The 26,652-nt window shown below is 45.4% G+C and overlaps 1 protein-coding gene across 8 annotated transcripts in view; it reads left to right on the top strand.

The window, feature by feature from the left end:
• Window positions 1-26,652, top strand: part of mcf2l2 (MCF.2 cell line derived transforming sequence-like 2) — a 65,406-nt gene that overhangs the window by 2,482 nt on the left and 36,272 nt on the right. For 5 of the 8 annotated variants that reach the window (XM_037469335.2, XM_037469336.2, XM_037469339.2 and 2 more), the window contains 14 exons: window positions 13,197-13,280; window positions 14,087-14,201; window positions 14,696-14,786; window positions 16,393-16,512; window positions 17,210-17,326; window positions 17,508-17,657; window positions 18,990-19,114; window positions 19,199-19,313; window positions 20,783-20,902; window positions 22,214-22,405; window positions 22,725-22,916; window positions 22,990-23,176; window positions 24,301-24,404; window positions 25,331-25,419. In XM_037469335.2, the coding sequence (XP_037325232.2) occupies window positions 13,197-13,280; window positions 14,087-14,201; window positions 14,696-14,786; window positions 16,393-16,512; window positions 17,210-17,326; window positions 17,508-17,657; window positions 18,990-19,114; window positions 19,199-19,313; window positions 20,783-20,902; window positions 22,214-22,405; window positions 22,725-22,916; window positions 22,990-23,176; window positions 24,301-24,404; window positions 25,331-25,419 (1,801 nt within the window). Of the gene's footprint in view, window positions 1-5,263; window positions 5,477-13,196; window positions 13,281-14,086; window positions 14,202-14,695; window positions 14,787-16,392; window positions 16,513-17,209; window positions 17,327-17,507; window positions 17,658-18,989; window positions 19,115-19,198; window positions 19,314-20,782; window positions 20,903-22,213; window positions 22,406-22,724; window positions 22,917-22,989; window positions 23,177-24,300; window positions 24,405-25,330; window positions 25,420-26,652 lie in introns of those variants that run through there. The other 3 variants (XM_037469337.2, XM_037469342.2, XM_037469338.2) reach the window with 2 other exon arrangements.

Raw genomic sequence — 26,652 nt, forward strand, 5'->3', positions numbered from 1 at the left:
ACTATTGGTGGCAGATGACATCAGCACAGCGCCAGGATGTGTCATATACCCTGGTCCCATAAATGGGATCTAGAATGGTCCCAGGTCCCACTAAGGCATGTCAGGATGCTGCTCACACAATCCTTCTCTTGTTGCTTAAAGCTCCCTTCAAGCCTTTGGTTTATCAAAGGAGGGTGTGTTACAGGGTCTTCACTAGTGACCAGAGCAAAAGGTCAGACTGCAGGGACACATACTGCCCAATGTTGCTGTGTTTTGTTTCCCCGGGCAACCAAGAGGGGGAGGATAATACACTGAAAGTACACATGATGCAGGGAGACCCCCTCCATGCACTGAGTCCATCACATAGGAGACCCCGCTGTCATTAGCACGTCATTCACATCTGCCAAGAGCACTTTAGTGCCTTGCTAAAAGGCCTTACAATAGTAACAACCATGAACGCACCCGGGCCTCGTGTACAAAGACCTGCGTGGATTTCTTTCTGAAACATGGCGTACGATCAAACCCAAATGCCCCCCCCACGCACAAAAATATCCAAATGTATCAATGTGTGCGAACGCATGAATCCAAGCACATTTCCTTTGTACATCCCAATCGACGTAGAATTGAGCGCACATGACCCGACTCCTCCCTGTCCACGCCGCTACTTAAATATGCAAATAATATTGAAATGAGCCCGCCACCTGCCCCTCTCTGCATGATCAGAAAAGACATCAAGGTCCATGTAAAGCAGACTGGATATACAGTTTCCATTGGTTATTCTCTACTTACATGTGTCACATACTACTGTTGCAAGGGAATAATATTAGAACAGCAAGAAGCCATCCACGGCGCACAGCGCCAGCTTGTAGTCTGTCCCCAAAAAGGCGTTACTCAGAATGTATGGAACCAGCCCACCTCGCCACCAATAGCGATTCTGGGGGTGATCTGATAGGTAGTTGGTCAAGTTCGTCAACACAAGAAACAAGAGAAATGCTGTCAATCAATGATGACAGCTGAACAACTGATTTGGGGCCAGTTTTACATTTGTAACTAACAGAGTAATAGTCGTACTGAGGCTGTGAGAGCTGACTTCAGTTCAGCGGACGTTTGGCCACGCAGGTCACGTGACCCACGAGATGAGCGCGCGGCACCTGCCGCTGGTCCGTGAAGCACGAGGACGGTCACAGTTTACTACAGCGACGACACAACAACGATAAAAACGCCGGAATCTGTCGACTGAGAGGTATGGTGATTTAATGTTTAGTTATATCGTTGTTCCCTCTGAATGTGTAGGAAAACTTTATCCAGCACTAAGTAGCAGCTAAAAGTCGAACTACACTGCACTAGCTGGCTAGCTTAGCAGCCTGCAAACCGAGTTAAGCGTTGAACGTTAGCGTTTTATTTTTTTTAATTATTAGGATACCGCCATGAAATATGAAACGCTGTTTTCTGGACTGAAGACTGAGGGTGTTTGTTTGCAGATGTGTGTTCAATAGAGCTAACAGTGTCTGGAATATAGTGTGACAGTCTAGATTTAAGTAGCTATAACACAAGAACAAGCTGTAACTTATTTATTTGCTCTGTGATTTAAGGGCTGTTTAAAGACTATTTGCTCTTGGAGATAAAGGACTTTTTGTTTGCATCAATTAGCTCATCTTCACAGTTCACATATTTTTAGATGTTTAAATAGGCAGAGGCAGAGCAAATTGCATTCAAATTCCTGACTTGGTGGGTCTGTCATAACCTCTACGTTGGGTCAGCACAAATGTAACGATGGTGACAAGGATTCCTTTAGGAGGACGATCTTCTACCCCATTGTGGACACCATACTTAGAGAGTTAGACACGCGCTTCTCCAAAGACAATTGTGAAATAATGAGAGGAATACAAGCTTTGGACCGTTAATACACCTGAATGAGAGGTGGATAATCCCATCCCACACGGCTGGCATGGCTCGGCTCAGGGTCCTCTGAAAGGCCCCGGTTGGCAGGAACCCCAAGGTGGCGATCCCCTGTGTGGGCACAGGTAGCACTGGCTCCTCGCCGGCCACAGCTCTGCACATAGTTGGAGGAGGACTGCCCTCGGGAACCTAAAGCGGCTGATAAGCCAGTTGTCCTCACGTGCAAGCAAATCCTTTCTGTCTCTAAACATGCGCGCTCCCCTTATTGCCCCATTTGCAATGTCTTCTAGTGCTAAAGCAGCCATTGTTTAAATAGTATGCATTGCACCACTTTCTGCATGCTTTTATATCCACTCGTGTAATTGCAGACACATGTTTATTGTTGATCAGTGTTAAATGTTCATGTGTCTCAGAGGTCCACAATAATCAGTCTGAGGACAAATTGTGTTCACATTTATTTATTATTACAGTTTCCCAACATCACCTGTAAGTGTCGCCAAAGAATCAACAGCTGTAGAAAAGGGCGTAGGGCAGCCCTGCACATTTCTACGGTCCTTTTGCTCTGGATTCATCTGATCGTTGTTGTGCGTACGCACCCTTTGGACACGAGGCCCCAGGGGAATTATGAATGGGAATTTGATTAAATCTTCTAAAATGTAGGAAACATTTTTTTTTACCTGAAGCAATACATTATTGACAACGTTATATTATATTATGGAGATGGACTAGAATGGTCCAGTCGACGTTGAAAATCTACCAAATAGCTTGAAATCAGAATCAAATCATTTTAACACAGTGCCTAAAGGTGACAACTTCCAAGACTCAGCAAACCCAAAGAAAGGTGGCTTTTAAAGGGTAGAAAATAAGGCACAGGTGAACACAATGAAAACAATCCAGGCTGGAAGGCTGAGGACCCCACATGGCCCTTCAGGGTACTGTCGTCCAAAAACCCCGACATCAGGTGTGTTGTTGTACCTGTCTGGCTGATGGGTGCTCAGTCTGTCTCAGTCAAATCAGAGGACACCTTAATGTCCCTGGTGTCACAGAGATTAGAGTGATGAGGTGGTGACAGGTGACAGGTGTATGTGGCATTGTAGTTGACCTGTGCATTCACATAGTCGCATGGTAACAAAATATTCACATTTAACAAAACTGCTTCGTAACTGAAGTTTATTTTGTCGTGGATTTTTTGCTTTTGCTGTGTCCCCAGATGTCCCACAGATGTTTCGAGTCTTTCTTTTCTTTGTTGTTGTCATTTTAAATAAAACCAAGCAAATCGATTTGTAGCTTTTATTTAGATTGTGTTTGAAAGAGCGTCCGTCGGTCCTCTTGGTTGACCCAGTGCATAGCAGTGGGTGGTATTACCCAGAGGACAAGCCCCCCAGCCATGACGTCAGAGCTGCATTCTCCCTGCTTCCTCTTCCTGCCTGTGGAACAGGAGGACGGGTCACCATATCCTTCGCTCAGCTGGACTGAGGCCAGCTGAGCAGCTCACAACAATGGAACTGGTCCTCTGGGCCAAGACAGAACTGGCTTCAGCCGGGCCTCCTTTTCTCATCGCACACATGTTGTGAGCGGCTCCATCCTGAGCAGATCAAGGCTGGAGGGGGACACGGCTTTAATACACTGGGTGTGTGCAGAGGTGGACGTGTACACAAAGACGTTTATATCCTCAAGTCGTCCAAACTAAATCTTGCTTGTCCCTGCTATTCACATGACGCATATGGGCCTTTGGTTTAGTTGTTCACCTCCAGGTAATGTTCTCCATGGAGAATCCCAACAAGCAGCTTTCAGTAACAAACTCCACACGCCTTTCCCTTTGAAACACCCTTTCTGCAGTAGTTTATCCTACGAATGATGAGATTATTTTCTATGGGGACTAGAAAGTCCAACCGTACTTACAGCTGGCTATTTATTGTTTCCTTCAAATAAGCTGTTGATCCTCTTATGGTAGGAATTCCTGCTTTACTTTATGTCGCATTGCTTTAGGAAACGGAACGAGAACCAAATGTCAATCCTCAACAAAAGGTCTACGTCCTCCTGTACGAGGGACATTTGTGCAAAACTGTCATAGTAAAAAGTTATGCCTCTGTTCCCCTACATCTGTAAACAACATCATCAGTGACAAGAAACAGTAGAAACAGCTGCAGTAGCGTGCTCATCACTGATGTGAAGGTAGGATCAGTCACAGACTACCAGCAGACAGGAAGTCAGTCCTTGGGAGGACTTGTTAGGCTCATCATTTCCAGTGTGTGGTGTTTTGTTGGTTCCTCCTGGAGGCCTGTGCTGATGTAGGCCATGATGCAAGCATACAACACTCATTACCTTTGTTGGATGTTGACACTGGGAGGGATGGAGCCTGTAGCTTCTTGGGTCACCCTCTAGGAAGAAAGCGGGCACTGTGGTCACCAGAGCTTTATAATTTAGCTCCACACATCAGCTGGTTTCACAATGATTCACTGAGGATACGCCGTTAGCATGTAGCCAGCTAGCTAGCTAAACCTCCCAGGTACAGAAGCGGCTTCCCTTTCACGCCGCTCGTCGTCTGGTTGTGAGGTCAGGGGCTGATGTGGGTCCAGCTGTTTGACCTCTAGTTTCTCCACGTAGGGCGGAGAAGGGAAAGCCCAAATCTCAATGTATTTTAGGACGCTGACATTATAATGTATATAAGTAATATAACTCAGTGATTGGCTAACTGCTTCTTAGACCCGCCTCCTTAGGGACACGGCCGAGCCCAGCAGAGACCAGCGGAGCGGAGGAAAAGCATATATTTAGTGCAGATATGTTAATTTACAAATATAACCGGGTATATGATCCACGTTTCAAAAACACAAATATTGACTATTTGTAAAATGTATATTTGGACTGGGGGAGGAAGCCGGAGAACAGGAAAAGCCAAATATAGAATTAGTTATGTGAAGGATACAGTCCCCCAGCCTGTATGACTGAGACCTGTAGTGGTGGCTGCTGTGAGGCCATGCACTAGAACTTCCTTCGCGTGTCATGTAGCCACAGTGAAAGGAGCCACACATGTGGCTGAGGCCTTTCAGCAGACACTGCCTGCTCTTGTACTGTTTCCACGACACGGCCAGTGCTGACAAATACAAAGGGACTCATGGAGAAAAAGAAACTAGCTACAAAGTGAGAAATATCCTAAAAAAGGAAGGAGACAAAGGGCTCGTGGACGAAGAAGGTGGAGAAACGGCCTGCAGAGGGTTAGAAGCATGTCGTCAAATGGAAAAGCAATAAAGAACCTTCCAGAGGGGGGAAACATAAAGGTGGGAGTAAACAGGGGAGGGTAGGGGGGAGTTCCCACTGCCTGATGGGGGTGTTGTTGAGGATATACGGTGGGTGAGCGAAAAGCGCATCACAAGGTCCAGACCCGCTCTGACCAAAACATGCACATTCCTCTCTCTCTCTCTGCTGCACACTAAAGAGGAGGGCTCGTCCCGCAGCGCGCAGAGGGAACACACAGCCAGGACCGGACCACAGTGCCACCTGTGTGTGTGTGCGCGCTGCTGGACGCTGGTGGCGCTGCGGCTCGGCCCCTCCTCTCGCCGTGGATAGTTTCCGAGCAGCAGCATGGGATCAGTGATTTGTAAGTGATGTTTCTACAGCTTGACACTCTTGTGGATTTGGGTTTCTGTTCCAGCTCAGGGTCCTGGTAGATGTTTGTAGTGATTCTGTTATGAGTGAGTTTATGAATGAGTATGATCTGTTACTAATGAGTGTTTGTCTTTACTAGACTGACTATTATAATCACTATTACCATACTGTATTGTTGGTTATGATGCGTTTATGTGGACATTCCTTGTCATTTTTAAAAAAAGGACGTCTGATAGACAACGGAGGAGGATTAGTGTTGCAGCTTATTTTTCACTTTATACTTGGTTGGCACCAAGGAATCATTACATTCTTATCCAGTACTATTTATTTTTGGATTATTTTCAAAGAAACGAGTACTGTAAATTAGCAGAGTAGACTTCTAAAGGTGGAAATTGGGCAACATTCCCTTATTAGGAGCATATAGTATAGTATAGTATGCTATGCTACATTTAAGTACAGTACATGAGTAAATGTACTTTTGTGATTTGGGGGTACGATGATAATAAGCTGGCGTCGACATTGCCTGAAGTCAAAGTGGGCCCATGGTGTGATTTCCTGGACCACAGTGTATCTCTCTAGGGTCGTGAACCCAAGGAAGTTCTGTGTTGAGTGGGAAGTTGTTCGTATGAGCGAACCAGAGGTCAAGCAAAACCAAGCCTTGAGAGGCATGAATAATGCTCTCATTTTTGATCATTGGAGGGCTTGACAGGTGTATGAGGTTGACAAGGCAGGGTCACTCTAGAAACAAGTTGTTTTATTCTAAATGGACTGTACTTCTCTTTCCCGATCATTTAAAGCTCTTCAACACTTGGTGTCATCATTCATCCATTCATACCATTCACCCACAGTGACACCTGTCCACCAGCAAATAACATTCAAGTAGATATGCTCTCCACTAAATGGTACCATTAATACATATTAATAAACAGTTTAAAGCCGGTCATGCATTTTTGGTGACTGATTATTGTAATCACATGACTGCTGCACAAATCTATTCCCCTGTAAAACAGGAGTTATGAAGTCTCCCTTGATTGCATTACTGTAATCCTGTTGCACTGGGGCTAAAAATAAGATGGGTGTCCAGGGATGGAGCGGTCAGTGTGCAGATGCTCCCTCACAGCAGGTAGTGGTGCTTTCTGGGAGTCACTCAGCCAGGCAAATGTCCTGTAAGAGGCTCTAGTTTCTAGAGCAGAGATTATGACGCAGAGACAGACAGGGACAGGGACAGGAGGCACCTCGCTGGCTCTATAGAGGGACACAGTGCTGCACTGTTGCTGTGTGTGTGATTAACAGAGAGCAGAGGCGTTGAGGAGACCTGGATGATTCTGCTGTCTCTGCCAGTGAGCAGGCTTGATGGTAGATGTTGCAGATAGGAACACACACCCAACCGAGGTCAGGCTGAGTAATGACTGGAGATGGACGGCCCATGCAGCTTGCGATGCCAGACCCCCCCTGTCTCGGTGTCCAAGCTGTGGTAGATATGGAGCAGCATTTTCCACCGTGCGGATCTCCACTGCAGAGATGGAGTCTTTCCACCACTTCCTGGGTGTGTGTCAGGACGCTGAGTCAAGTAGGTCTACCCACCCCTGCATCCCTTGCTCCACGCTGTCCCTCAGCATGTCCATCTGTGTAGTGTTTTAAATGTCTCCTGCCTGGTTCTGCAGTGCGTCACTCTGTCTTTGCGTAGGTGTTGTAATAATAGACAGCAGGTACAAATCATGGACCAGACTGGGTTGAAAAATAGCTCAGTTACTGTTGTTTTATCGATCACAGGAAATCTCTGACATGGTTGGTAGGTTGCCATAGTTACATGCTTTGCCTGAGACCTTGTCTTGCATCAGGACGTATGAGTCTACATTGAGCTTACCAGGTTTAACATTTAAACAGCACATTTCCTTGAGCCTTGAGTTCGCAGCATGCAACAATTTCTTCTGGTTTTCTATTTGCAGGCAAGGACCCAGTCCCCCTGTACAATAGGACACCTAAACAAGGGCCAAAGGAAAGGCCAAAACACCAGGAGACTGCTAAACAATGTCGCATTGCCATTGTGAGCATGTTAGCATGCTAGCATTAGCTCCAACTAACAGTGCAGTATGAACAGAGCTGCTGATGGGAACTGATTCATTGCTCATAGGTTTCATAATTTGGCTGGCATTGTATTTGAGTCTTCTTGTCTGGAGGCTAGGGGGCACGGGGGTGTGGTGGTTTGCACCGTCGCCCTGCAGCAAGAAGGTCCTGGGCTCCACCCGCCCGGCAGCCCCTCCGTGTGGGTTCTCCGGCTTCCTCCCCCAGTCCACATACATGCTCTGGGGATTAGGTTGATCGGTGGCTTGGTGAATTGCCCGTAGGTGTGTGAATGGTTGTTGCACTGCGATTTGTCCAGCGTGTACCCCGTCTCTCGCCCCATGCTGGATGGGGCTGACTCAGCCTTGACCCCGTAGGACGGATACGCGCCTTTGAATATGACTGACTGACTGATGTCAGTAAACTGGACACAGTTGTTACTTGGATTGCTTTGGGGGCAGTGATGGTCAATACATAGATTTGCTTTTAACATGAGTCAAAGCCTACTGACATTTCTACATATGTGACGTATGTTTTTAGGTAAAATGTATTTAAAGCAACAGAACTTTTACTTGAGTATACTTCACTACTGCATTTTGTACATCAACCATTCTTACTCTCCATGATTAGAACTATATATTTGTTGTCATGCTTAGTCAGTAGTCACTGCAGGGCCAATCATATTCAAGACCAGATAATTGTTTTCAAGATAGATAGGTGTGTTTAAAGGAGATCTATATTACTAGCTGTTTCTTTCCTTGCTATGGCGCTAACAAAAGGTAGCTGCAGGCAGTCTCTTGAGTAGCCCAGAGCTCCAGAGCAGCTGCAGACAGCTGTTGTTAAGGTGCAGAGGACTTCCAGGCAGTTTTGCATGAGTGCTGCATTCCTCAGAGGGAGAATAACGACAGACTTAAATATCACCACAGTGGGCAGAACGGGGAATGGAACAGGGACGACGTGACTCGTTTAAGGTCGGCGTGGTCTGCAGAACATGGAGTTATTTCATGATGGTCACAACCTGCCTGCTCTCCAAAAGCCTGCCGCAGATGAGCTGGATTTAACGTATGTTATGAACATGCTTACGTTCATGGCGACTCACATACACGCCAGGGTACACATTCCCATACCCCAGAAGGCTAATGACCACCATGTGCGCTTGTAGTCAGACAACCTGTGTGTGTGTGTGTGTGTGTGTGTTGGAGCGAGCCCTGTTAATCAGCGGACCCTGTCACAAGATATCCTGTGATTGTCTTCTTGCTCTGACGCCCTCTTCCTGAGGACAAATAGGAAACGCCCCCATCCACTGGACCTGCAGAGAGACCACCACCTAAAGATAGCACAGGCTCTGCGTGACGGTTTTCTGCTGTTCCCATTGATATGATCCCATATTTGAGGAAGGGCTGGTGTTCAAGACCAAAGTCCCATTCCATCTGTTACATGCTTATTGAACTAGCAGAAACATGTACATGGTGATATAACTCACAGCCTTGCCTCCGGCACACTTTGCTTTTACACAGATAAAAGAACAGAAATGTGTTATTTAAATACATGAACATCAACTTAAATGTGGCTCCTACAATAGCTACAACAGAGTTTAGACTGCATGCTGTGTGTGTGTGTGATGCATTGGTGCTCTGGCATGCGTGCATGGGGGCCTCAGTCTGTCTGTGTGTGCTCCTGCTGAGCCTCATGAGATGTTCAGGTCCTACAGGCTCAGGGGTCACATGTCGACTGTAGCAGAGGAAAGAGAGAGGCCTTTTATAACCCTCAGCCTTGTACACAATCATTCTCAGGGAGAGAAGGGCTCTTTGTGGTAGCTGCTCAACAAGCACATCTTAAAGTTCTCTCTCTCCCCCACACTCACCATGAGTCACTCTCAGTGTGTCAGGAGAGTGGAGAAGGTGAACAGGTTAGGATAGAGGAGAAGATGCAGTTGCACAGATCTTCAGCTCTTCTGTGATCTTCTGTGGTTCACTTCTGCTCATCATGTAGACCAGGGGTCAACTAAAATGTGATGAGGTCCAGTTAGAGAACATATCTAGAAGCAAAGGTCCAAGACAAAGACAATATTAATTGTCATGTAGCAAAGAACTGAACATATGTGTGTGTGTGTGTGTGACTGCAAATATGAATAATGTTCTCAATTAACTAAATAAAAGTAGGACTGCAATAAAAAAAAAAAGTCAAAATGTTCAAATAAAGCGCTTCAATTCAGAAAAAAAACAGGAAGATAAGCTTGAATTTTTCTTTTTTTGCTTCACATTTGGACTTGACAGTCTCAGCAAATATCTATCTCCACTCTCCGGGAGAATTAAGATCTATTTGTTTCTGCCAGGACTTTAAACCTGTACCTGAAGGCATCAGGGCTGCTTTCTGGTTTAGTGCTGCAATGGGAAGTATGAACAGAAACCAGTTCCTTCATTATGGATTAAATGCTCTACTGTCGCTGTCCATTTGTCTCACTCGTCCCTTTCTCGCGCTTTCTCTCACGTCTCAACATCTTTCTTTTCTTCCTACCGTCTTTTTATTTGTAATTTTCCGCTACCTCTCCCATCTGTCCGCTGTATTGAGACGATTTAATGGTCATGAAGCCACTACCGTAAAGACGAGTAGAGCTGCGCAGTCGAAACGTGCGCTGTCATGAATGAATCACAAAAATACTTTTTTTAACTTTTGGTCCGGGTCTGGATGGGACGGCTTCTGGGTCCGGATCCACACCCCGGTCACAGTCCAGACCAAAGTCCGGTTTCCTTCGACATGAACAGAACAGTCAGGGGTGTAAACAAACATACAGGAACCACCTGTGTGATTTTCATTTGAGGATCTGGGCCCTGTTCCTCGTACGTGGTTCAACTAAGTCCATCAAATGTCCCATTATCCAGCTCGAATTACAAAGATGATTGACATCTCAAACTGTCTCGTTAGTTTGATCAGGATTATCGCCCGTCCGATCACCAAAACCAGTACAACGGCAAATAGACGTAGAGGAAGGCGAGCAGGAGATGAAGATGAACGCATATGTATTTGAATCAAATGTAGTGCACTCTCATGTTGTTCATTCTGTACGTCCATCGTAGTCTGTCCGTCCCGGAGGAGGATCCTCCTCTGTCTCTCTAAAGGTGTCTTCCCTTTTTTGCCAGGGGAGTGGTGAACTAACCCAGCAGCTCAAATGAAGCAGGTTCCAGTTGTTCCATGTGTTGCTATGGCGATAAACCTGCTTCGTCTCCTTTTGAAAAGGATCCGGCTGACTCCGTTAGCCGTACGTTTCACTTGCTGTTTACACACAGCTGGGAGTCTACTCTCTCATAGGAAGTCCTCCTAAAAACACAACAACATTCTACTGAAAACAATGTGTGTGTGTGTGTGTGTGTGTGTCTGTGTGCATGTGCCGATTTCTAACTATGTCAGGGATCCCCAACCTTTGCCCTACGGACAGGTTTCATGTAATATTTGGCAGAAAATACGATGAAATAACCGTCCGAGGGGGGTGGGTGAGGGAGGCGTGGGGGCGGTGTGTGTGTGTGTGTGTGTGTGTGTGTCTAGGCGGTAGAAAAGAATAAGACTAGATCCAACAGCGTCTGCTGGGAGTAAAGCCGTATAAAGAGGCTGCACTTGTCCACCATGTGGTCCACAAAGGTCACGTCCACCAGGTCAAACAAGCAGCACATGACTCCAGGCACACAGGTACGATCCACACACACTCCGCCTGTTTTTCTCTCTCACAAACGCCACAGAGGCCGTTGTTCCTCCTACTGAATTCTGATTTGCTGCTAACGCACTTTCTCCTCAGCTGGAGCTGGAAAAAATGACCTCAGCCACACATACTGAAATGTGATACACAACATTTGGTGACTACATCTATTTTGTGCTGAAAGGCAGTTATTTAGTTACTATTTGTATTGCCTCTAGAATCCGTAAGGCACTTGAGGGAGTACTTTATTGTCAATAATGCTGGGGACGAGAGGGCCACACCCCCACAGCTTCCTAGAGAGATGAGACTGGCGGCTCCACCCCAGCCTCCACTGGTGGGACGAAGACACGGAGTGGACTGGTTATTACATGTGTCCCAACATAAGATAAAATAGAAGTCGGGTAGGGTACAATCAGCAGGCGTAGTAAAAAACAAGAAAGACAAGTACAATCCACTTTGTGGCTTGTGTCCATACCACAGATTAAATCATTCTGGTCTAGACATGCGTTGGTGTTCCCAATGAATTCTAGTGTTCCCAGTGTTCCCAGTACCTCAGGAGGTGATGTCCTGGTGGTTTTAAATGAACTTGATTTTCCCAGGAAGCTGTTCAATTTCAATTCAATTCATTTTATTTTGTATAGCGCAAATTACAAATTAGCCTCAGAGGGCTTTACAGTCTGTACACATGCAGCATCCTCTGTCCCCAAACCCTCACATCGGCACAGGAACAACGCCCCAAAATATGAAAAAACCCTTTCAATGGGGAAAAAAGGGAAGAAACCTTAGTGAGAAGGTCAGAGGAGGATCCCTCTCCTGGGATGGACAGACTGACATGGATGTCATGTGTACAGAATCAACAATGTAAAAGATGTACAATACATTCAACTCCTCTAACAGAAATGATACAAGTAATTACAAGTAGCAGAACAAGTGTACGGCAGGACCACTGCAGGGACAACCTCCATCAGATAGAACCACCATCAGGTAGAACCACCATCAGATAGAACCACCATCCACAGAGGCTTCTGTGGGGAGGGAGAGCAGAAAGATGTTGGTTTATGATGACAGTAATATGAATCATATTTAAAGTAATGATGATGGCAGCAGCAGGTGTCAGCAGAGCCATGAGCCAGGAGTCAGAACCGGGGTCCGCACGAAACTGATCCACGGAGACCTGCTAGGCGAGAAAGCACAAAGAACTCCTGAATGAAGCTGAATTAGCGATGTACATTAATAAAACATGGATAAAAAAACCCTGTTGAAAGCAATGGAAAAAGCCAGTCAGAAAGGCTTAAGGTACCGAGGTCAACCATGAGCTGTCACACCACATTATAAGTGATGAATAACAGCCTTCAATACATTTGACTTTTTAATCATTTCTGCATGTCATTTGGTGCAACATGAGATGCTCAGGTGATATGGGTTTTGGTGTGTGATCTTCACTCATCAGGCTGTGTAGCTGATATCCAAGTGGAGCTTCATTGCTCCCCCAACAGCAAACAACCCATGAGCATGTTCTAGTCCGTGTTAATGCATGTCTTCATTCTCAATGACAGAAGACGTTTAGTTCTCTCTGCAGTGGTCAGAGGTGCAAACCGGAGTGGAACCAAAATAATCGTTCAACTAGAGTAAGGTAGAGTCCAGAGAAGGCCATGGATACTCGCACACACACATTCATGCAGAAGCACGCCTCATGTGTGATGACAGAATATGACTCAAGAATACTTTCTCAAATTGAACAACGACATGATGCTTCCTTGTCAGTGTCTGTAATTAAGGTATGGATGGACAGTGCAGGTGCACAATTTGATTTGATGTTCACCTGGATAACTTTCCCTCCCTCTCTCCCAGAATGTATGATTCATATTGTGAGATTCATTCTCTCGGTTACAGTCTATATGTGGCCTTTGTGTCGGCCATTCTCTGGGGTTTAGCATGTCTGTGTTTCTCCTTACAGATGAGATAATGCAGCAGGAGATCAGGCCTCTGCTGGCTGTGGACATCATAGAGCAGCTGCATCGCCAGTTTGCTTCACTCTCAGGTATGTCGAGTAAATGACAGAACTGTCACTATTGATACGACTTCAAGCACATTCATGTCTATAACAGAGTTAAAGGAAATGACCTATGTCCATGGAGAAGATTTCTAAAAGCAACATTATCAACAGTTGTGCTTTTGGGCCACAACATGGACTGATGTTTGGAATGTGACCCATTATTCATATAATGTTGTGTGCTGCTGTGTATACTCTGTAACAGGCCAGTCGTCCTTTGTTGGCGTTACCACATGTAGTGTTCTATGTTGTATTAGCTATCTTTCTATTCTCACCTCTATACCCAAACCATTGTGTAGGTAGAAAGATGACTGTGATGAAAGTAAAGTGTATCATCTAAAAGAACATTAACTAGTTGTGACTAATTACTATTATAGACTTTTGCAATTTAACGCTCTAGTTACTGCTAAGATCGAAAATTCTCTTCACAAGAAACATTAAGTTGTAAATTGGCTTATTTGAAATTGCACCTTCTTGTTTCTTGTTCTTCCGAGTTTGTATCTGTATGGTTGAAATGGACTTACAGTAAGTCGCTTTGGATAAAAGCATCAGCTAAATGAATGTAATGTAAATATTCATAAAAATCAAGTGCCAGAAGACCTTCAGCTCAATGTTGCCATCTTGTGTCTATTGTGTGGAAGCAGAAGAGTTACACCAGTTTGGCTTTTCATGGTCTCCAATGACAAAGTTATCCCGATGGAGTCGACCCCTAAATGAATGATAGATTAGTGATATGGAATTAGTCCAGGAAGAGTTCATCAATTTTAACATTGTGTGGTGTTTTTGTGTTGCAGGAGGAAGAGGGAAAGATGGTGCTCCCATCATCATCTTCCCAGAGTTCTCCAGCTTCAGCGAAGTGCCAGAAGATGACTTCCTCAATGTTGTTACCTACTTGACCAGCATACCCAGGTACACACACTCCAACACACAGCTTAGTTCTGATTGGAGTCATCCTCACATAATTACACTCCTACTCTATGCTCATTGCACACCAATGTTACCACATTGCTGCGCCTGTTATCAGACAATTGAATTGGTGTTATTAGTGGTTTATAGCTGTATAGCTATGGAAGTTGGGCCAAACACAGCAGGCTAGATGCATTGCAGTTCCAAAGTATTCCAATGGTATTGCTAACTGCTGGTGATGGCTGACATCCTTCTAAATGGGTGCCTCTGTTAGCCGCCACCTTGTTTGCATTGTCTATGTGGTGTGTAGTTTTCTATTGTGAAAATATCCCCCTGCTCTCAGAAGATCTGTGTGGTACTTGGACTAAAAACTAACTATATAGCTGAGCTGTGTGTACATTTTTTGTTTTTAGAGTTTTAGACTGTCATTTTTACACAGAGGCACAAATGATCAAAGACACAGTGCACTCATGTGTCTTCATCCCCCGTGTTACCAGTTTGGATGCTGCCAGTATCGGCTTCATCATCATCATCGACCGGCGGAAGGACAAGTGGAGCTCTGTGAAGGCCTCTCTATCCAGGATTGCTGTAAGTTCTATATTTACTATAAACATATACAACAATGGTAGATAATAGATAATATCAGATTCAATGCTTATAGTAGTGGAGTCACTGAGTGGACTGGTTACTGTGTGACAGAGAGGCTGAGTGGACTGGTTACTGTGGGACAGAGAGGCTGCGTGGACTGGTTACTGTGGGACAGAGAGGCTGAGTGGACTGGTTACTGTGGGACAGAGAGGCTGCGTGGACTGGTTACTGTGGGACAGAGAGGCTGCGTGGACTGGTTACTGTGGGACAAAGAGGCTGCGTGGACTGGTTACTGTGTGACAGAGAGGCTGCGTGGACTGGTTACTGTGGGACAGAGAGGCTGCGTGGACTGGTTACTGTGGGACAAAGAGGCTGCGTGGACTGGTTACTGTGTGACAGAGAGGCTGCGTGGACTGGTTACTGTGGGACAGAGAGGCTGCGTGGACTGGTTACTGTGGGACAAAGAGGCTGCGTGGACTGGTTACTGTGGGACAGAGAGGCTGCGTGGACTGGTTACTGTGGGACAAAGAGGCTGCGTGGACTGGTTACTGTGGGACAGAGAGGCTGCGTGGACTGGTTACTGTGGGACAGAGAGGCTGCGTGGACTGGTTACTGTGGGACAAAGAGGCTGCGTGGACTGGTTACTGTGGGACAGAGAGGCTGCGTGGACTGGTTACTGTGGGACAAAGAGGCTGCGTGGACTGGTTACTGTGTGACAGAGAGGCTGAGTGGACTGGTTACTGTGGGACAAAGAGGCTGCGTGGACTGGTTACTGTGTGACAGAGAGGCTGCGTGGACTGGTTACGGTGGGACAGAGAGGCTGCGTGGACTGGTTACTGTGGGACAAAGAGGCTGCGTGGACTGGTTACTGTGTGACAGAGAGGCTGAGTGGACTGGTTACTGTGGGACAGAGAGGCTGCGTGGACTGGTTACTGTGGGACAAAGAGGCTGCGTGGACTGGTTACTGTGTGACAGAGAGGCTGCGTGGACTGGTTACTGTGGGACAAAGAGGCTGCGTGGACTGGTTACTGTGGGACAGAGAGGCTGCGTGGACTGGTTACTGTGGGACAGAGAGGCTGCGTGGACTGGTTACGGTGGGACAGAGAGGCTGCGTGGACTGGTTACGGTGGGACAGAGAGGCTGCGTGGACTGGTTACTGTGGGACAGAGAGGCTGCGTGGACTGGTTACTGTGGGACAGAGAGGCTGAGTGGACTGGTTACTGTGGGACAGAGAGGCTGCGTGGACTGGTTACTGTGGGACAGAGAGGCTGCGTGGACTGGTTACTGTGGGACAGAGAGGCTGCGTGGACTGGTTACTGTGGGACAGAGAGGCTGCGTGGACTGGTTACTGTGGGACAGAGAGGCTGCGTGGACTGGTTACGGTGGGACAGAGAGGCTGCGTGGACTGGTTACGGTGGGACAGAGAGGCTGCGTGGACTGGTTACTGTGGGACAGAGAGGCTGCGTGGACTGGTTACTGTGGGACAGAGAGGCTGAGTGGACTGGTTACTGTGGGACAGAGAGGCTGCGTGGACTGGTTACTGTGGGACAGAGAGGCTGAGTGGACTGGTTACTGTTGTAAATTCACACGTGGTTGTGTTACCCAGGGGGCATTTCCAGGAAACCTGCAGCTGGTGTTGGTGCTGCGTCCTTCCAGGTTCTTCCAGAGGACGATAGCTGACATTGGGATGAAGATGCACAAAGATGACTTCAAAATGAAGGTACCGGTAAGCATTCATCAATACCAACCATGTAAACTCAAGATTAGGTATTGTCACTGAAAACAGATAAAGATACATGCACTGGGAAGTTCTTTCCATTACAGGTGTAGCTACAGTGTAGCAGTGAAATCAAAGTTTAGATAAATCCATACATGCTTTTAGATGCTGCTAGTATGTGTCTGGACTACACACTGTAAACCGCCATCAGACATAACCACCATCAGGTAGAACCACCATCAGATGTAACCACCATCATGTGTAACCACCATCAGATGTAACCACCATCAGGTAGAACCACCATCAGATGTAACCACCATCATGTGTAACCACCATCAGATGTAACCACCATCAGGTAGAACCACCATCAGATGTAACCACCATCATGTGTAACCACCATCAGACATAACCACCATCAGGTAGAACCACCATCAGATGTAACCACCATCATGTGTAACCACCATCAGACATAACCACCATCAGGTAGAACCACCATCAGATGTAACCACCATCATATGTAACCACCATCAGGTAGAACCACCATCAGATGTAACCACCATCATGTGTAACCACCATCAGATGTAACCACCATCATGTGTAACCACCATCAGAAAGAACCACCATGAGGAGAGAAAGTACAAAGACTCAGAATTAGTGATGTGCATTAATGAGATGTGAATTTGTGATGTGGTAAATGTGTTTGCAGATTGTGATGCTGAACTCCCTGTCGGACCTGCACAGTTACGTGGACAAAGGCCAGCTAACCCGGGAGCTAGGAGGAAATTTGGAGTACTGTCACAATCAGTGGATACACCACCGAACTGTGAGGAACATATCAATATGGAAGCCCCTTTCCGCCACAAAAAAGGAAGGGTTAGAAAGTCAAAATTAGGACTTAAAAAGTCAAAATTAGATCCAATAGGCTTGCATTCGGGACTTTCCCAAAAAATAAGTTACAATCTAGGATTCTGCAGGTTCACACGTGGATCCTTTTCTCTTGACAGGCCATAGAGAACTTTGCCATGACAGTGAAAACCACAGCCCAGATTCTCGAGAAGTTCGGGACAGACCTGGCTGAGACGGAGCTGCCCAATGACGTCCAGTGCACCAAAGACCTGCTCACAGCACACACCGACAAACAAGGCCACCTCAAGGTGATCCAGTACATCTAAGACACCATATCAGGGACGCTACATCGATGCATAGCAACAGAGGATTTAAAGGAAATGATTTGTAACTGTAGAGCTCGAGTAGCCAACTATGACGATGATACATTCACAGCTTTTCATGTGTGAATCCATGAGCAATGCCCCCCCCCCTTGACAGGGCCTGAGTCACATTAGGTCCTGGTTGCCCTAGAACACATATGTCAAACTCGTGGCCTGCCGGGGCGTCCAGTGCAGCCTTTTCATATTGATTCGTTTTGCACGGCACCCCCCCCTCTGTTGGCCCGCCCCTATTTAAAGTTAGTAGAGTGCATAGAGTAAAGACTCTGTAGGGGCCACTACAACATATATCACAGGGATCTGGTGCACCGGCACTCGAGAGGATTCCTTTTAACTCCCGACAATCTCACATTGCTCCAGATTCTAATAATCTGATCGGTGTCTCTACATCAATGTGGACAAACCGATCACAGAAAACTTCAGGCCTGAAAAAGTCCTAAACATTCCATGACTTAAATATAGTAGTATTTATAAAATTCAACTTTCAGTTGTGTTTATTGTCCTCTGCCATTGTTACCTGTTGCTGAGGTGAAATGCCTTCTGGGATATTTGGCTTTCACAAGAAGTCTGCTCCGATGTTTTTTCTGTAAAATGGGCGGGGGGAGTCACATCCGGGTATTATGACCCTTCTCAGACAGATATACATATACACATATTGACAAAGGGCGTAAGATTAGTTTGTTTATTTGCTTCCGCCTTCCGGTGTAACAAGTACCTTCTACTGAAACGCTCTTACATTCACTCCTGAAAGCACTTGTATGAATCCATGTGAAACACTAGCACAGCCTCATGAACAGGGGTAAGGAATAGACGTCATTGGACAGGTCATTGGAATCCCGCCTTATAAGAAAACGACCCCTCGTGGTCATAGAAGTTGTGGCGAGAACAAAGAAAGAAGTCATATGATGTAGCAGAAACAAATATATGGAGGTCTGGGTGGATGGATGAGTACCACAAACCCAAGACTTGCACCCAGTAGACCACTGTTTGTGTCCTGTGTAAAGGAGGAAACAGTCCATTTTGACGTAATTGACTGTAGTGTAGCTAACAAAATTCCTGTTTATTTTAAGGTGTGGTATTTGCAGTTTGCCCCATGTTTCCCTATGTAAGAAAGCAACCCCCACCTATGTTACCCCAACATTAGACTGCTTCGTGTCCCCAGATGAAAGGCAAATGGCCACGATGTGATGTTTTTATGTTCCCATAACATGAGAAAGCACACAGTTTCAGATGGTAATGCAGTTTTTGTCTTCAAACCAGGATGAACTGAAGCTGGCTTTGAAGCAGGGCACCACCTTGTTGGGGTGTATCAAGGAGCAGGCAGCTAAGTCGGAGAACCACCAACTCAACCCAGACGAGATGGAGAACCAGACCACGGTGGAGAGGTGACTAGTTTTTCTTGATTGTGTTATGTGGTCCTACAGGAAGTGTCAGTGGGTTGCTAATACATTTCCTGTTGTGTGTGTCAGGTTGCTTGCCCAGCTGGATGAGACGGAGAACGCCTTTGAACAGTTCTGGTGTAAACACCATCTGAAGCTGGAGCAGTGCCTGCAGCTACGCCACTTTGAACAGGACTTCAGAGAGGTACATCTGTCCATGTCTCTAGCCTGGAGTCTCCTCACGTTCAAAAGGTGTGAGCTCCTGGCCCTTGAAGGGGATTCATCCTTTGCACTCTGCCAGAGTCAAAAAGAGTCAACTGGCTCGAGTTTAAGAATCAAAAAGAATAGATCAACCAACAGAAGTAATAAGCAATACACTTACAGTCAAACATGATATGAATTCTATCATATTTTACAAAATAGAGAAGCCCCCTTTCCAGTCTCATATGACCATCAATATTGGTTCAGAGGGGGGTCCCTTGTGCTCTTCTCGTATGTGATTGGCTGCACATTCATGCCCAGCTCCTCCCTTTATGCTCTAAGGCACTGCATGACTCCCTCCTGGCTCCCTCTGAAACCCCTCACTGACCTGACCGATCCCTGATCACACCCTGGGTCACATGGCATGCATAATATCATCAGCTAATAGCTAGTACACGTCACAGTTCATTCATTTTTTACTCAGTTACTGTTTTTTCTCCAAAATCAAAATATTTGCCTTGCAGGGCTGTCCTAAATTATTTTGCTCATAAACAACTTAACAGGAGAAAAACTGTGGGGAGAGAGGAAGGAATACGAATGACGAGTGACATATCAATATTATTTTACAGTTCATTTTTAGAAAACATCGATCCTGATGAATTCTAATTCCATGAGTCTAATCTTGTCAATGGCTGTTTTAGTTTTTACTTCATGTCTATTTAGTCGTTACATTACATGTCATTTAGCTGACGACTTACATTGCATTATAACCCATGCGTCACATTCTGCCTGGGGAGGAGTTAAGGGTCAGATGTCTTGCTCAGGGACACTTCGACATGGCACGTGGGGCAACCGGGATTCAAACCACTGACCCTGTGGATCCCAGTGCATCACACTACTCCATGCACCACCACTGCTCTAGTTGAGGAGAAAAATGATTCTAATGTACAAATGCCAGGAGGATTTTGTTCATAGTTGGGAATACATCAACCATGAGCAACACTACTGAATTGGATAGATTTCAATTTTCTTTGAAAAACTGCTGTAAAATATGACATCTTATTATTCAGGCCAAAATGTGAACAAAGGTCTTAAAAAAAACATAGCAATGACCTAATAACCAAATGTCACAGATAATGCATGACGCCACTCTCCGCAGTGTAATTGGTCGTAGGAACAAGCCTGAGAAAATGGGGGGATCTAAATTGTTTTCAAAACCGGAGGCTGTACCGGGTTTCAGTAAGACTTTTGTGGTTGGAAAAGCATCTCAAAATGTATGCGGTATGTATTGACACAGCCCAGATGTAGCCCAAATATGTCCTGCAGGACAGAGGACAGCAGACTGCCCGCCTCCTCACATCCTCATGATGGTCTTACATTACATGTCTAACATTGGATATGATCAGTGGAAGAAAAATACACATTATAACCATTGTCTTTGTTTCTGTTTTCATCCCCTCTGTGCTTCTGCAGGTCAAAGTGTCTCTAGACAGTTTGATGGACATTCTTACCAGTCTATCAGATATCGGGGATTGTGTTGCCAGAGTTGAACATCTGCTGAAAGAACTGAAAGCACTGCAAGAGAAGGCTCTGGTTAGTCACACACACACACAAATACACACACACACATACACGTACACGCACACACACATATACATACACGCACACACACACATACACGTACACACACACACACACACACACACACACGCATGCACACTACCTTGTGTGCGTTTGATGAAGTCAAACCCAAACCATTCTTATTTCAGCCTTTGTGAGGCCTGTACAGGTTAATTACTGTATTGTTAATGGTGTAAATGTGTTAATTCTTTGTAAATCATTTGCAAGCTGAGAAGACATTTCACATTACAAAATGGTTGATAAACAATTTGTTTGTGATGCTTGTGCTAAGTTTTACTTACATGTCATTTAGCTTTTATCCAAAGCGACTTTGGATCAAAAGTTAACAGATTACATGACATGTAAGGGACACTTTGACATGGGACAAGGAGCAGCCAGGGTTTGACCCGCCCACCTCACGGTTTCTCCATGCACCCTCTCTACTCCATGCACCGCGCCGCTTTTAGTCATCATGAAAGTTCTCCAATGTAGCAACATCATTTCATCAACAAATAACTGGACTTGCATTATGGGCAGAACCATGAATGAATCACCTCCAAATGCATCTGACTTACTCACTCGGACTGAAGGGAAAACAAACAGAGGAACTAGGATGCAAATGACATTTTATACTGCAACCTTGTTGTGTATTCCTACTTTACAGTTACCTGTTGACATTTATACAATGAAGCTTCATTAACAAACCATTAGCACATGTAACTACAGGTGTGATGACTTGATAGAACAAGTATGAATGCTTTTATCCCCTTATTTCCTAATCATTAATAAATTCACTAATTACAGCTTCAAAGCCCTCTGTAAACTGTGACTTCTTTTTGAATGTAGTGCCCCAGTTCAATCCTATGCCAACATCTCCACCCTCTAACAAAGTAAAGGCTACATCCCAATACGTTTTCCTGTGGCGTTGCTTGTTGGTACACTGCCATTGGCCCACATTTGGATTCTGTGGCTCCAGTAACAGCCAAGTGTTGGCAAGCAATATGTCCAACACAGAGGTCCAATCAGTTCCTTGTCCTGGTCCTGCACTGCCTTCATGTCGCTCCATTATTGTGAAATGTTAAACCCAACTTAGCAGAGCCATTTCATGAGGGGAGTCGATGCCGAGCAATCATTCATAACATCACATCAGCTTCATTAAGACTCTTTGCCATTGCAGAGAAAGCTATTCCAGTTTTGTATTTAGTAGATCTTTGTTAATAACAGCAAAGACCCAGCGTCCATCTGCATGTCCAAATGCTATTTTGTGGGTTGTTGTCCTTTCAGCCCACACTGGAAAAGGCCCAGCTCCACGCACTGCACGGGGACCAGCTGATCCAGAGCAACCACTACGCCGTGGACTCTATTCGACCCAAATGTGTGGAGCTGCGGCGCGTCTGTGACGACTTCAGCAACGAGTCCAAGAAGAAGACAGACGTGTTGTCCAAATCCCTGCAGATTCACATGGGCATTGATAAGGTGAGCATGTGGTACCACCTCAACACATCTGCAGGTGATACCTCCGCTGACAAAGGGGTGTTTTTATATCTTAATGCGTTCAAGAATAGTTGTCATAACACAGTGGTGATACGGAAAAATGTCAAGCCGTCATTTATGTGAAGTGATTGGTGATCACTAACTAGCGGACCGGGGTTAAATTTTTCATGGAGAAAGCCGAGTGGTTGTTGTAAAATGCTTTGGATAAAAGCATCATTAGCAACCAATGAACGGAGTGATGACACACAGCACCACCACGTGGAGTGAGCTACTTTGACATCTCGCCCTGTTTGGATTCCAGGTCAACCAGTGGTGTGAGTCTGGCATATACCTGCTGGCCTCCCAGGCTGTGGATAAGTGTCAGTCCCAAGAAGGGGCGGAGTTAGCTCTGACTGACATCGAACACTTCCTGGAGTCTGCAGAAAAGAACCAGCTGACTGAACTCAGGAACCTCCAAAACAAGTATGAGGTTGTCCTGTCCGAGGATATCAAGGTACGTTGCAACAACTTCACAGTTGGAAAAATAACCATGGAACAGGATTGATTGTGATGCTTTCTGCCTGCAGGCCAATGTTCTGAAGGCACTGAAGCGCCTGGAGGACGTCCAAGAGATGTTTGAGAAGCGGCACGTCAGCCTGAAGAGGCTGTCAGCTAAACAGACGAGACCTGTTCAGCCAGTGGCCCCACGGCCCGAGTCCTCTCCTAAACGTCCCTCACTGAAGAACCCTCCAAGAACGACAGGAAATCAGCAGCGTGAGTTGAATGTTGCTACGATTAGCTCATTCTTGCGTTACAGGCTCAAACGGCTCAAACTGGTGGAAAGCTTCAACTGCAAAATTCATTATGAGCTTTTTTTTTGCCATAATCCAAACCACATGAACCACATACATGTAATGCATGCGTGTGCACACCAAGCATATCGATGGTCTATCACGCTAAGCTCGCATCAAAGTCGTTTAAATTCAGGCGCAAAAGTTTAGCACAAATTGGCGTGACGCTGAGACGCCCTTCAAAGAGCCGCTTGGTGTCTTGCCATGGGACACTTCCCTCAGTAAAGAAGTATGACGTGAAGGCGGTGACGTCTGGTCCCACATCCGAGCCAACGAGCTATGGAACGGGCTAAGGGCTAGCATACATAGCATCATGTACCGCTGCAACCGCCACTCATCCAGACGCAGCTGTACAAGCTGTCTGCACCAAACACGACGGCGTTTGGTGGTCCAACAGTAGTAGCACTTCCACAGCAGGCACATAGTCACTATGTCTCTATATGATTGGTGCGGAGAAATAACCACGCCCTCTCTCCGGTGCATCATGGGAATTGACCAGTGTGTGGCGCGTTTAGAGCCCTTGATGCAATGCTTAAAACATTTTAAACGCGTTTAGGGGTGCCACCTTCAACACAGAAAAATAAGGAATTATTATTATTAAATATATATATCTATTATCACTTATTAAAATAATTTTCATGTGCCTATGCAACGTAATCAATCAGAAAATGATTGAGGTGTCAATACACTATCTGCCTCAGGAGATAATTGAGGTATGAACAACTGGGAGACGGTGACTTCTGTAAGCTGCAGCATTGCAAAAATGTTGCTCTTGGAAGCGTTGCACATGTGACACAGAGAACACAGAGAACACAAATTGTGTAATTGGCTTGATATTCATTTCCGCTGAAGGTTTCCAGCCAGATGTCTGATTCCTCCCACTCGCGTCGGTACTTTTGCATCCACTTTTGCTTCAGAGCTCATGTAAAATATGATCCCGTATTTTAAGGGATGGGTGGTAACCCTAGTTGTGTTTGGTGTGAACATAGCATGAAGACCAAACTCTGGAGAAAGAAATACCTGAAGTGACTTGTGTGTTTCTTGTAGCTGTGGCTCGCAGGGCGCCTGAGATCTCACACAGCGGCAGGCAGCCAGCCGAGGCTGATCCCAGCAAGAAGAGGATCACTCGCAAGGCCAAAGGAGGAATAAAGGTACCAAATAGTGTCTTTAATAATACCTTTAATGACTTGCACTGACTAGGACACCAAGCATAGTCCCACAAAAATGGATTCCACTGCCAATCCTGATAAGATACCATACGAATGTAGGCCCCTTATAAGGGTGTTTCCATGTTGTAAGCTCATGTCTACGTTAGTGTAATGGCATCATTCAGTAAATCATTATATCAGCTACATATCCAGGAAAGCAAAGTACCAACTGCAATTAAAAAATAGCTTGTGATCACTGTAACCTGCGATGTATCTACTGTTGGACCAATGACTGATGACCACCTGAATGCAAACACCTGGGGAAGACACTTACTTACTGACTGTGAGTTGACGAAGGTACCATCTAGTAGCAGTATTGGGACGCAGCTTGAGCACACAGATTTGGCACTGGTATATGTTTGCATTTTGGACATATCAGGAATCAGGAATCGTTTATTGCCATCATATGTCAGACATACGTGGAATTTGACGTGGCAGTTGGCGGACAGTACGACAATGGACAATATAGTGCAGGAATAAGATATAATAAAATATATGCTGTGTTTTAATATGCTAAAGCTATGGGTTAGTAAGTTAAGATATAAAGATCAAATTAGAAATTAAAAAAGATAGTGTGCACCAGCTAAACAGAAAGTGACAAGTGACAGGTGAAGATGACAAAGTGAATGTACATTCAGGGAGTGAGAGTCAGTCAGGGGGGGGGGGGGGGGGCGGCTCTGTTGATGAGCCCGACTGCCGAAGGGAAGGAACTGTTGGTGTGGCGGGAGGTCTTAGTCCTGATGGACCTCAGCCTCCTGCTGGATGAAAGGGGCACAAACAGTTCATGTCCAGCGTGGGAGGGGTCGGCTACTATATTACATAAGCTTCCCAACAACCAATGACTTGATTTATGTGTTTGTGTGTCACAGATTGAGGTTATGCATGAGGAAAGCCAAGGAGGCTCCCCCCATGCCATTGTGACCAATGAGACCGAGGAGAGTCTGTCCAACAGACGCAGGTAAGGACCGACCACGCCGCCGTGTTCACATGCATGATAAATGACTACGCCCAATAGAATACAAGTCAGTAATGCGAAGAGCTATTAGTTCCAAAAACAGCGGTTTTACACCACAGCTTTGGTATGGTTCAACAAACTCTTGTTTTGGTCTCATTCAACTGAGATCTCTTTTTTCCTGTTGAATGACTTATTCCCAAAACTGAACATTTCAAGTGGTGATTCTGAGTGTTTGTCGTTCCTTGGTAAAGGACAGCTCTAGCTGTCAGTCGCTATGCTGTAGTATTGATTAACATAACTTACCACATGCACTGATATGTAAAGAGCACATTTCAGAAGCAGGCAGTGTAACAATGCAAGGTGTTTCATTAGCACATCCTCTGATGAATCCCCTTCACACATTTATTAACACATAAAAATGTCTCTCAGATGTATTGTTTTGCAACAGCTCTTCCCCCCAAAAATCCAGAATGTGTGAAACTAGTGTTCATTTCCACGAGGCGTCTCCTAAGTCATTGTAGGTGTCAAGCTTCCACATCTGGCTTCTCATAGCAGCGTCTTCACATGTCATGTGTTTGGCTTTCAACATCTCGAGAACATATGTTCTCAAATGTGAACTGTAGTCTAGTCCCAAAGGCAGCAAGGCAAACATTGAGACACAGAAAGAGCCGACATAGATGCAGTGGAGCAGCATAATTCTATATTTGCAAAGTGCCATCTCTGCCGACTCAGTGAGAAACGTCATCTTTGGGTCTTTGAAGACAAAGAAATGCTCTAAATCAGGGGGCTTCAACTTAAATGTGAACAGGTGAAGAACTGAACATATATGTGTGACTGCAAATATAAATAATGTTACTAAACTAAAAGTAAAAAATAAAATGTGAAAAATTCTGCATATATACATAAAGCACTTCAATTCAGAAACAATTAAATAACAGGATGAAAAGCTTGAATGTCCTCTTTTCTGCTTCACATTTGGAATTTACAGTCTATGCAAATTATAAATAATACACCTAAACACATTTTAACAATTGAACAGTTGGAGGAGCTCATTGAGCCTCATGATGGCGTTTCAACGGGTTCTGAGCACATGAGACACTGGTTTAGTGCTGCAGTGGGAAGTATGAACAGAAACCAGTCCGTCCATTATGGAATTAATGCTCTACTGTCACTGTCCATTTGTTCCTCATTTGTCTCACTTATTGAGACGATAATCGTCATGCCTGTAATGCAAAG

This window comes from Pungitius pungitius, chromosome 7 (genome assembly GCF_949316345.1).
Source record: "Pungitius pungitius chromosome 7, fPunPun2.1, whole genome shotgun sequence".
NCBI classification, from domain to species: domain Eukaryota; kingdom Metazoa; phylum Chordata; class Actinopteri; order Perciformes; family Gasterosteidae; genus Pungitius; species Pungitius pungitius.